Source organism: Sminthopsis crassicaudata, chromosome 3 (genome assembly GCF_048593235.1).
Source record: "Sminthopsis crassicaudata isolate SCR6 chromosome 3, ASM4859323v1, whole genome shotgun sequence".
NCBI lineage: Eukaryota > Metazoa > Chordata > Mammalia > Dasyuromorphia > Dasyuridae > Sminthopsis > Sminthopsis crassicaudata.
In genome coordinates, this window is record NC_133619.1 from 121853960 (window position 1) to 121867164 (window position 13205).

The 13205-nt window shown below is 34.2% G+C and overlaps 1 protein-coding gene across 8 annotated transcripts in view; it reads left to right on the plus strand.

The window, feature by feature from the left end:
* SCEL (sciellin) overlaps window positions 1–13205 on the plus strand; it is a 154806-nt gene that overhangs the window by 36268 nt on the left and 105333 nt on the right. For all 8 annotated transcript variants that reach the window (XM_074299306.1, XM_074299305.1, XM_074299304.1 and 5 more), the window contains exons 2-4: window positions 4835–4893; window positions 6414–6531; window positions 10973–11032. In XM_074299306.1, coding sequence (XP_074155407.1) covers window positions 4854–4893; window positions 6414–6531; window positions 10973–11032 — 218 coding nt within the window. In that variant the 5' untranslated portion in view covers window positions 4835–4853. The remainder of the gene's footprint in view (window positions 1–4834; window positions 4894–6413; window positions 6532–10972; window positions 11033–13205) is intronic.

Consider the following 13205-nt stretch of genomic DNA (forward strand, 5'->3'; position numbering starts at 1 on the left):
ACTAGTTCTTGATCTATGACTGTGACTATGACTAGTTCTATGACCCTATACCAGTGTAAAAGCTAGGAGTTTCAAGCTCAAAATTCAGGTTTCTTCATATAAATATGGATTCTAGTGGAAATATGAATAAAATACTAAATTGAAAATGTTGTCTACATTGTTCTTACTCTTTTGCCCGATAACAGAAGGAATTCATGATGAGCTAAACAAAATGTATTTGACACAGAATTCCTAAGCTGGGAGTAATTTTTGTTTTCTTTAGACTGCCAAGATCTGAGAGAGGCATTGAATATCTAGTCAATAGGTAAATGCTTTCTTATTTACTACACATTTTAAAATTGTTTCTTGCCTAAGAATAAAAATACTCTATGCAGGTAAGCATATTTGCTTCTGTGATAAAAGACTCTTATTCTCTTTTCGAGGAGACAGATGGCTAAAATTATAATAATTTTCCAAGCTTAAGATTTCCATGCCTTCTGGCTCTTTAAAAGCAGGTAACTACTCACTTCTTATCACTCTTCAGTTGGCCATATTTTCTCTGGCTTACTTCCACTGGGGTTTGAATCAAATAAGCTTGCAGAGGGGAATTTAGGAAAATAAAAATAAACATGAATTTCTGACAGAATGCAAAATACAATGAAGGAGAGATTAAATTGCAGAGAGAATAAAGGAATCAGTGCAGTGAAACAAAGTGGGAAATTGAGGATTTATAGAGAAGGCACAGCCAATCCTGGTATTGTGGGTAAAGTGGTGGACCTCTAGTCAAAAGACAAAGGTTCTCATCTCTAATCTAGCCCTGTGACTCTGTACAAGAAATTTGACAAGACCTCAGATTGAAAGTGATCTCAGCAGTACTCATGTTCATTTATTATTGTACAATATCCTTAGTTCCCCCTCCTAGTGATGGGGAAGCAACTAGCCAGAATAGGGGGGCAGAAAAATATGAGTTCTAATCCTACCTCAAACTATTAGCTGAGTAGTGTTGAGAAATCCACTTAATTTTTCTGGACCTCAGAATATGTAAAATGAGAGAGGTTTATTTAAAAATCTATAAGGTCCCTTCCATCTTTCAATCTATGACAATTCTACTTGTTAGGAAATTTTTGCTTATATTAAAAGTAATCTGTCTCTCTTCAATTTCTACCTATTAGTCTAAGCCCTGACTTCTGTGGCCTAAAAAATAGATGAATAGATAAAAGTTTTGGGGAAATATATTTCCCTCTGCCATTTGGCGGCCCTTTGAAGGTTAAACAGGCTGAACAACTTCAGTTCTTTAAACCAATCTTCAAATAAGATGGTCTTTGGTCTCTGAACCATGCTGGCGCCTTTCTCTAGACACTACTTTGTTAATGTCCTTCTCAAAAATAAAAAATGAACATTAAAAAATTGGACAGATCTCTCTAGATAGGGCCTGACCAGGCAGAAAACAAAATGGAAGTTACATCATTCCTTCCCCCACCCCCCTTCTTATACTATCATTCTCCCAAGAGAACTTTAGATAATGTTAAATTATTTAGTTATCATAGCATATTGTTGACTTACATTGACCTTCCATTCAGACTTTTTAAATTTGAATTATTATCTAGCTACAGAATCTGTATTTTTACACAATGAAAATTGTAATCCTACTGTAGAACTGCACTGAATAGTCAGGTAGTTGTTTATATAAAGAAGACCTAGGGTTTTGGGTTGTTTTTTAGACAGTGGATTCAATTTGCAATGATAGTATGTAACATAGTAAAAATGAGATGACCTAGTTGCAAGAGTACAAATAGAATTTCCAGAATAAAAATGGTTCTGTTACCCTTGTGTTTTTCTTTGGTCAGACTACATCTGGAATATTTCATTCAGTTCTGCATTTTAGGAGGGTACATTAACAAGGTAGTAAGTAACCAGAGGAGTAAGAGCATATAACCTACCATAAAAGGACTAATTGAAGTAATCAGGGCAGTTTATCCTGGAGAATACATGACATCATACAATCATACATGAAGGAAGAAGACAGAAAAGAAATTAGATTAAAGTTATTTCTTCTACATCATAGTAGTTAGAGGTACAGCACTGCTGTGATTTGGGAAAATCCATGTAAAATTTTTTGGCCTTCTCTTCATGCCAAAGAAGTATTATTATGGTATTAAAAGATAAAATATGTGGATATCATGTAATAATATCCACATATTTTATATATTTCTGAATTTCTAAACTTTTTCTGGCTTTCACATATCATCTATGGCTTTCCCAAAACTTGCTAAAAATTCTCATTTTATTTCTTATAACAGCCCACGATATGTCAAAACAGTGATGGGGAAAGTCACATGTGGAAGGGAAACTATAACCTGCTTGTCTTTAATTGGTAGAAGTAGGTTGAGTGGATAGAAGTTATAGGGAGACACATTTCTACTAAGAGTAAGGAATCACTTCCTAGTTTTTAGAGCTCTTCCCGAATATGAAATGTAGAAACTTGTTAGGTTGTTAGGTAGTTATCTCATTACCCCTGGAACTATACAAATAATGAGTATTTACAATCACTTGTTAATATATCATCATGTTTCAGAAAGGACTGGTAAGATCCCTTCTTGCTCTAAGATTCTATAAGCTTTAATTATTTTTCTCTAACTTTTGTCTTAATAGATATGACTCATTATCATAGCCAGCTGAGATGTTTTTGAATACTTATTGTATTGTTCAACACATTGCATATTCAGAAGCGTGCTGGTAGATGTTTAGCATGGTAAAGATGTTCAGAAGTTTCTACTGTTACTTCCTACAATTGCCCGGGCTCCCCTGGGGTTTGATTTTAGTAGTAGATGCTGATCTTAGTACATGTCCGTGTTTATAGTAGGATGTCACCATCTTCTTTTCTTTTGATCATGTTATATATTAAAGCTTGCCATGTTAACTTCCTATCTTATATTGCAAATTATTCTACCCTGTCTAGTTACTTTCTGAGAGAGAAATCTTAGTCCTATTTCATCTAGTAGAGGTAGCATGCATTTAATAATTGTACCACTTCATTGGGAACTAGCTTTTCTCTCTGGAGTTAACTATCAGCTTGATAAACATTCTTTTGTTAGTTACATTGGCATCTCTGTTTAAGGGTCAGTGGGAATGTTCCCTCAAAGAGTTCAGACATTTATGTACTTTCCTGATTAGGTAGCAATTATCTCCCATCAAATGTAAAGAAAGGCAGAATAACATCAATATTCCTAGGTAAAAGGATTAGCATTAACAGTTTTCTTATGGCTTGACTATTTAAAAATTCAGATTCTGTATGTCTATTAATTGAGTTCAAATTCAGCCTCAGAAACTTACTAGCTATGTAATCGATCCTGTAAATCACTTAGCCCTATTTGCCTCAGTTTTCTCATCTGTAAAATGAGCTGCAGAAGGAAATGGCAAACCACTCCAGCATTTTTGCCAAGAAAACTCCAAATAGGGTTATGATTTGACAACAGTAGCAACAACAAGATATATTCATCAGTTTCCTTGTAATGGAATAAGGCCCAGATCTTAATTTTATTTGTAAAGAGAACTAGTTAGTGAGGAAACTTACTTTATAAATGAAGACTACCTGCTTTGCAATGGACAGTCTTAGAAAGTTGTATTGAGAGCTGAAGAATATGTAACTTGCTCACCATTGAACAGCCATCCTATTCAGAAAGGAGTTGAATGAGATGGCTTAGTCAGAAGAGGTGTTTGAATCCAGGTCTTCCTAGCTGTAAGGACAGGTCTCTATCTATTTTAGCTCACTGCCTTATCTTTTTTGTCCTCTTTTAGACAAGAGAAAATACTTGGTGATCTCTTTTATTGTCCAAGAGGCCCCTTTAACTTTTCTTCTCAGTAATTTGGGTATGAGATACAAATCAAGACTTAACACCAGAATATATACAATTTTCTTATTGATGCAATTTGTTTTTACAGTTGAATAAAGGATGTATATATATAGGGTCCTTGCTCTCAAAAATAATTCAATATGACTTTGAGAATGATGAAGGCAAAGATAAAATCCAGACCTAGAAATATTTGAAGGAAAAGAAGATTTACCTCTAGGCAGATCAGGGGAGAGGCCTTGTGGCAGAGGTAGCACTGGAAGTGAGTCTTGAAGAAGGAATCAGAAATGCTTTGTGAGGAAATGCTTTCAAGGTGAGTTAGAGAAAGATTTTATAGTCCAATTCACTCTGAATAGAGAGTTCTTAGGTAAGTAATGGGGAAGCTAAGTAGTACAATGGATAAAGCACTGGGCGTGGAGTCAGCAAGACTCAACTTTCTGAGTTCAAATCCAGCCTCAAGTACTCACTAGCTTTGTGAGCCTGGGCAAGTTACTTAACTTTGCTTACCTCAGTTTCCTCATCTGCAAAATGAATTGAAGAAGGAAATGGCAGACCCCTCTAGTATTTTTGCCAAAAAAAGCAAACCCCAACAGAACCCCAAATGATGTCAAAAAGAATTGAACATGACTGGGGAAAAAAAGGGGAATAATGGAGTGAAATGTACCTGTTTGGTGCCAGATTGTAAATGGTGTTAAAGCCCCATGATGAAGATTTCACATCTAATCCTAGAGGCAAAGGGGAAAGACAAATGTAAGACTTTCTCTCTCTGAGCTTTTCCTCATCTGTAAAGTCAAAATGTTAGGCTAGGTATATTCCAAGCTACCTCTTAGATCTTACACTCTCCAAAGCCAAATGTACTCATGCATTGTTTTCCAGTAGATTACAGAGTTTGAATTTGACTTAAAATGTATTCATAGAAATAAACACAAGGGTTTGAGGGAAGCAATAAACAGTTCTTAAATTAAATCCATAGACTTATCGTTTGTTTTACCATTTTATTTTAGATCCTGACTGGATGACAACATGTCAAGTACTGCCTTGAGAAAAACATCTCCTAGAAATGGTAATATAAATAATAATCTTCCATAACTAGCTATTTATCCATTGACAAACATATATCAACTGCCTACTATGAGCCAGGCACTGTGCTAGGGCTGTGAATACAATAGTTAAAAAAAAAAAACAAAAAACAATTCTTACTCTCAAAGAGCTAATATTCTACTGGGGAAGTTCTTTCTTTGGATCTTTGAATGACATAGTTTTGAATGGGGTCGTGGAGAATCAAACATGACTGAAAACAACTGAACAACAAAGTAATGAAATAATCATTCCAATTATAGCAGTTATATAGGAATCATATTAAATGTAATATAATTTCAATAATTAGGAGATAAAAAGAAACAAAAAGCAATGCAGTAGAAAGAATGATATTCCTACTTTTAAATCACACTCCCACATTTTAATAGACACAAAACAATAAAAAAATTAAAAACTGGTGTGAACTCTGTCTACAAGGAAGGCTGAAGATTTCAGATATTCCAAAATAATTTTAAAAAATTTATATTAGGCAACGTAGTGGATTGAGTGATGTATTTGGAATCAGAAAGTCCTGAATTCAGATCCTACACTCAGATACTTAGTAGTTATATGGGAAGACCTCAGTTTCCTCATCTGCAAGGTAGGGACAGTAACACTTATTTTACATGGTTGCTAGAATAAAATGAGATAACTTTACAATCTTAAAAGTACATAGAAATCCTAACTTTTATTAAATCTTTTGCCAGGAACTATTATTTTAAAAACAAATCCTTCACACTTTATACTCTTTACACTTCTAAAATCAAGGAACACTACAAATCAAAGCTTGATTTATTTTGTGGATTGCCTAGTAAACTAATAGAGTGTTAGAATAAATGTTAAGAATGCAGATTACACTTTAGAAGTGTAATGTATCTTTTTTTTTTTTTTTTTTTAAATTTTGAGAGTTAGTTGGTAAACATTTATGAACACACTCCTGGCTCTAGTCTTGGATCTGCCACTAAACTAATTATCTATATGACATTAAATTAACCTCTCTTGGGCTGTCTTTTTTTTTTTTTTTTTTTTTTTAAATAAAATCAGAACATGAACTGTACATACAGTGTTAGCATCTAAATGAACACAACAAGACATTACCAAATCTCCCATTTACTGATCTACAGAACAAAAGAGATAGACTGGATCATTGCCCTTCTAGTTCAAAATTTTATGTCTCCTCTGGCTTTTAAGAGTTCACTTGGGGGGAGAAAAGCAAAGTTAATAAACCATTGGTGTTTGTGCCAAGATCACAGGTCTGTATTCTCGGCATTAGGTTTTAATTGGTATCTATGCAATATTTTTGTGTTATCTTTGATGATGGAGATGTGGGATTTGTTCTTTCTTGTCGGCATATCTTAAGATTGGAACATTCTTGAGTTTGCCAATCTAGTATTTAGTCTCGCTGGGTGATCTGATACACCACTGCAATTTCTTTCCATGTTTTAAATCCTAGAGCCCAGCTTTAATCTGTTGTGTAAAGCAAATTTTTATGTTTAAATTAATTAGATGTGAAGAGTACTCCTCTGGGGACTGCCCTGAGACAACAAGGTTTTCATGAAGTGAACAAGCGAAGGACTTTCTTACAGGACAGCAGCTGGATAAAGAAACGCCCAGAAGAAGAAAAGTAAGGAGGAGAAAACAGGGGAAAGATGGAGATGGGGGAAGAATCATAGAATGTAATGCTTTACAGATTATTTAGTCCAATAGCTACATTTCAAGACCAGCTAGTGGATGCAGCATCAGACCTCAAGTCAGGAAGATTCATCCTCTTGAGTTCAAATTCAGCCTCAGACACAAAATAACTGGATGACCCTGGGCAAGTACTTAACCCTGTTTGCCTCAATTTCCTCATCTGTAAAATGAGCTGCAGAAGGAAATAGAGTCCAATATCTTAGCCAAGAAAAAACCCCAAATAGGGTCACGATGAGTCAGCTATAACTAAAATGAGTGAACCACAACAAATCTCCACTTTACAGATGAGAAAATTTCAGACACACATGTGTTAAGGAAGTTATACAAGACCACACAAATAGTAAGTTAGAATATGAAATCATCTTTGAACTATAATTTCACTGCTCTCTGTTTTGTATTGCATTGCTAATGTGAATTTAGAAAAATGAGCAATTTCCTTGTCATTGGGTTTATTAAATATTCTACATTTTAGTATAGTTTTTGGTATTTTTGTATATACATGTGTGTGTGTTTGTAAATATACATTTTATATATGTGTGTATAAGCACATATATATACACATACATATATATCTATTAGTGAGATCAGATTTTCTTCTTCCTTTTTTTTTTTTTTTTTGTTGAGGCAATTGGGGTTAAATGACTTGCCTAGGGTCACACACCTAAGAAGTGTTAAGTGTCTGAGGTCAGATTTTAACTGAAGTCCTCCTGACTTCAGGGCTGATGCTCTATCCACTAAATCAACTAGCTGCCCCAGGATCAGATTTTCAAAGCAAATAAATTTGAGGATGGGGAACCTTAATTGTATATGGGTCATTAATCAGAAATGGTAAGGTTCTGTTGTCTATCAGACAAAGTTTATTCACTAAATTGAAATTTAGAAAAATCTTGATTTTCTAGCTCCTAAACAAATAGTATGTTATTTAAACTAAGACAGAGCATGACACATAATATAAACTAAATAAATACTTGTTTGATTTAATTTGACAGGGAACAAATGAGCTACATTCACCTGGAATTGATCTCTTTAAAACTTCTAATCTCTTAATAGATAATTCTGATGATCTTTTTCCAGTTCTTACCCTTGGCATCTTCCTGAAGTATTTGGAATTGTTGATCATTTTCTTCATCATGATCCATATCCACAACCCTATTTTGTTCCTCTTCTTTCTATACACTATTTTGATTAGTGATGTCATTAACCTACAAGGGTTTACCTGTCATGTTATAAACTACTTCTAGATCTCTTTTCAGATTCCTGTAATCTTTCTATTGAGCTTGTGAACTCTCAGTGCTCTTGGGCATGTTGAACTTGATGTGTTATTAGCATCATGTAAAAATACAACTCATTACCTTCCATTCTTCCTTGAACTTCCCTATCTCTGCTAAGGGACCCATTTTCCTTCTAGTCACTCAGAATCACTTCAACTATTATTTTCCCTCATTGCATAAGTCAAAGCAATTGCCAAGTTTCTCCCACCATAAGATATCTCCCATTTTATTCATACATCTTTTATCTTAGTTCATTGTCATTAGCTTTGGACTGTGAAATGGCTTTCTGGCTAATCTCCCTGCCTCAAGCTTCTCCCCTTGCCAATCCATCCTACACACAGCTGCTGAAGGGATTTTCCTAAAGCGTAGATCTGGCTCTGTCACTTCTCTACTAAAGGGACTCTACTAGCTCTTTGGGATCAAATATTATTTCACCTGATTTTGTCCTTTAACTTTTTTAAAGTTTTATCACATACACAATTACTAGTAGAGTAATTTATATATATTATTTAAAAATTAGTAAATGACATATTGAAGGAGGTATACACTTAAAAAATTATACTATCAGAGCTATGACATCAAAAAAATTTGGATAAAGGATAGGGAACTAACCTCAGAGTTACAGGCTATGTAGCTTTTGGCAAAGTTCTTAAACCTCTTGATGTATCATACAACTATCTACAACTGTTTCCAATCATGATTATCTACCTTGGCTAAAAGGTTAAAAGGATTTCTTCCCATGTTTAACATGTATTAAACTATTTGCCATCTAAGGGAGGGCATGGGGGAAAGGGGGAATTGGAACACAAGGTTTTTTCAAGGGCTAATGTTGAAGAATTGTCCATGCATATGTTTTTTGGGCGAAAAAAGCTTTAATTAAAAAGAAAAAAAGAAAAAAGGATTTCTTCATCAAGAATTTTGTCATATAGTGAAATTACATATTCTATTTAAAAATTCAATTCAGCAACCAACCAATCAATAAACATTTAGTTACTGTCTACTATGTGTTAGATACCATCCTATACCAGATGTTGAGGATAGAAAGCCAAAAATGAAATAATTCTTGCCTTTAAAACAGCTTACAGTAAGAATGAAACCAAACTTCTTTTTTCTTTTCAGTCTTTCCAAGAGAAGTTTGTGAATTTTCTGTTTAGCTAATTATATATTTGGGAACATACAACTCTTTTGTTGAGACACCATTATTTTCAACTATGGGACATTGATGAATATACGTATACACATACATACACACTAGCTCGAAATTTATTGTAAATGCTACCTGCATTGCTGAGATGTAGATTTATATATCTACCAATTCAATTGTACCTTAATATGTACCATTAAATTTTAGGGTTATAAGGTCTTCAATTTCCAGAAGGGACTTTAAAGGTCATCTAGGTTATACCCCTCATTTAACAAATGAGGAGTTAAGGCCCAGAAAAATTAAATGACTAATCTAGATTGAAATAACAGAACCAGGTCTCAACAACCTGAGGTCCTTGACTCTAAACGCAACATTCCTTGCCACTACATCATAATGCCTTTCTTATTGGTAAAAGGAAAGTAGGGGTTTATGTGGAATATTTCTAATCTTTTACAGTTAATTTCTTGGGAGAGGTACAATAATTCCCAAATAAATACAGGCAGAATGATACTGTAAAATCAAAATGTGAGGTAATGTGGACCATTGCTCTGATCTAATATGACATTTTAAATATTCTGGCAAAGTGGGATTTTTATAATATATATCTACCCATATGCCAATAATATTAAGGACTTTTATTTCAAGACTACAGCAGGAGAGAATGAATGGTGGTTTTTGTTTGTTTATTTGTTTGTTTGTTTACCAAGTATACTTCCTTACCAAGGTACAGGACAGTAGATAGACATGGGCCAATGTGGGCTAAGGGAGAAATTGTTTTTGGCAATCCCTTTTTTTAATTTTAGAGGGCCAGCTTCTGGTCTGCTTTTGATTCTTCTTCTACAGGTGAGAGCCCTCCCTTCTTCCTGCCATTCCCTCTCAACTTCATGGCACAACATAGCATGAAAGTTGAGCAAGGTATCAACCAAGCATCGGTGTGAATTCAAAGAGGCAAAGTCACCTCCAGAGTAGCTGGCAGGAGTAGCTGTTCATATTATTTGGACCTCATTAATCAGAACTTTTTATTAATTGATAAATACAGTCCTGTTTTCTACATTCATTAAGTGTAGTTTCACAGTACTAAGGAACTTTAGTGGAGCAAAGCTAGGAAAAAATGTGGTATTTCAGGTTAGATTGATATCAAGCGGCTCCATGTACGAACTTCCTGCCTTGGCTCGTGTCTACAGACTGTACTACATGTTTTGACATTTTCTAAAATTGCCTAGGCTTCTTAGTTTCCCTTCTAGCTCATTGTATAAAGTAAAACAGATTTGTTTTTTTGGGTAGTAAACAAGAGGTTCTCTTCTAATTAGAAAAACTATAGTTTCAGAGACCTAAAATGTATGTTGTCTTTTGAATGATATTTTCTTTATTACATTTATTGTTGTTTATTTTCCCCCAAGCTTTTGTTGTTGTTGTTGTGGAAAAGAATTTTAGGCACATCACTTACCCTTTCTGGGCCTCAGTTTCCTCATCTGCAAAATAAGCATATATAAAACCCTATAATTTCAAATTAAAATGTCTGAATTTCTGAAGTGAAATTTACCAGGTTTTTCAAACAAGCACATACTAATCCTCATATAAGATCAACTGCCTACCTAAATTGGGATAGTCTTATACATTTAAAAGCTATTTGAAATAAATAAAAAAGTAGGTAGTCCTATGTTCTCATACCCTGATGAAAAATTGACGCAATTGTTGAACTTCATGGAAATGTCATGGGGCACATTAGAAAAATTGCCCTTTGTACTGACAAATTATTTTCATGTCATCATGTGCAGTCAAGTGGTGACTGGTTAAAATAAATAGATGCTTGTTTTCTTTTGCCCGAAGTGAAAGGAAAGAATCTTTGCCAGAGAATTATGAGATCTTTTTTCCCTTCTCCTTTGTTTTGTATTTACCAAACACTTACCAAACACTGTAGTAACTATTTCTATGAACTATTTTCTTTTAACCTGCAGAGATGAAAACTATGGCAGAGTGGTGCTCAATCGACATGCTTCCCATGAGGCTTTAGACAGGTGGGTATCTCAGTTAAAGTATATGAATATTTTAGTAGAAATTTCAAATAATGGGGGGAAAAAACTTAATTAGAATTGCTCATCTAATCACTGATTATCTGCAGCAAATGTAACACATCTTTGAACACATGAGGCCTGCAAAATAATTATGAACTTGGAAAGTGAAAAGGGGATACTATAGTAGTCTTTCCAAATGTGATTGCCTAGAGAATTTGGGGGGGGGGGGAAAGAGTATGGGCAATGAAAAAGTAACATAACATAATGTATTGTTAGACCGCCAGTTTGGGATAGATTATTTGGTGGGAGAGAAGAAAAACATTTGAAAATATAATTCTAAAAGGTTGAAATATGCAACTATGAATTATTTAGCTCTCCTATTCAGAGGTCCTTTAGTCTCAGAGAAAGGACCCTTGGAATATGGAATATGGATTTGGTGTTTTAAAATTTGGGTTCAATTTCAGTCCTGTCACTTACAAACTGCATAACTTTGGGTAAACCTCAATTCTTTTATCTGTAAACAGAGGGGACTGAATTTGAAAGCCTTTAAAGTTACTTCTAGTCCTATGATATAAAATTTAAGATCTTAGATTGTCTTGTCCTTTGGAATGGTCCAACCATTTGTCCTCTCTAGGAACTGTTGTAGGTTTTCCTGAGAATAATTCAAATTATGTGCAACTTTAAAACAAATAAACATGCTTGGTAAATGTTGAATAATAGGTAGAATCAGAAGGATTCAGAACATAGATAATATGAAAGGTAGATAAATGATAAGATAAGGATAGAATTTGAAACTTCAAATACTAACAAGAATATAATCCTATTTATAGAAATGGTTTCTATTGTACAGAAATAATAGCATACTTTCAGAGTTTTCTTCCTAATAATTGTGAAATCAGTACTGAAAGTGTGATTTCCAATTTAAAGATGAAAAAACTGAGTTTAAGAAAAGAAGTGTTTTGGACAAGAGCTAGTAAGTTTCCCCCAGGGAGTATTATCAGATCTGGGATTCAGATCCTGTTTTCTGAATGAAAGACCAAAAATACATCAGAACATATTCATCAGAAGAATATAATAATAAAAAAATTGTTTTAGCAGAGAAATTCTCAGCTATTCCATCAGAGGCCCAAAGGTGAGGTAAATCCTGAAAGGAGTCCTGTGAAAATATTAGCTTCTCCACCCTGAAGTTGATAAGGTAGCTAAAGATGTAAATCACAGTATAGGAAAAAAAAATGGGGTCCTGACAGGAGGCTAAGCAGGTTCTTAATTGCAGTGAAAGTGAGACTTATCTCTAGCTTAGAGAACTAAGCATTGGGATACCTTTTTGGCATGCAGATGGGAAGGAACTGAAAAAACAAAGGAGTTATAAAAGGCAAATCCAAGATAAATAACCAGAAAATACACAAGTTTCTAATTGTAGAAAAGCTTGTCAAATTGAAAGGATCAAGAACAGGCAGAGAGCATCTATGGAACCCCAGCTACCAGAAAGGAAATTGCTAGTTCTTTACCATATATATTCTAGGGTGGATGATCATACCTTACTCCTTTTTCTTCCTGTTTAACCTGCTGTAGCTGTATCCTGAGCAGGCTCTAACAGTAACTAGCCCATTATTTTTCTCTGACAAGTCCAGAAAGATATGTTGAGTAGGAGTAGATGTTTTCTTTTTAGTATATCAGTTCCAAAAGATTAAGGAAGTACTTCAAACACAACCTGGGAAGTTTTCTTAACCTTGATTTTAAATTTGATTTCTGCTGGGTTTTTTGTTTTCCCTTGGAACACCTCTTCAGGTAGTGCTACCCTTTCTTTTAAGTAGCATTTCTTTTAGATGTGTTCTGAAACCACTTCTTCAAATATCAGTAAGTATCCCAGTTCTTTTTCTAGGATTTGAAAAGAAGTCAATTTTCACTGTATTCACAGATTTTATAATGTGATAAATGTCAAATGCAGCAGTCAAGAAGGATGAAGACTTAAGGATTGATGATGAGGATTTTGTCAGTGGGCATAAACTCTTGAAAATATTACCAAGCTGAAAAAACTATAAAGATGGGCCTGATAAAGATTGGGTAGTTATTCTCCAACAAATAAATAAATAAATAAATAAAATAAACAAACAAACAAACAAACAAACAAATAAATAAATACCCTTGATAATATTCAAGGAGCTCCTTAATAGCA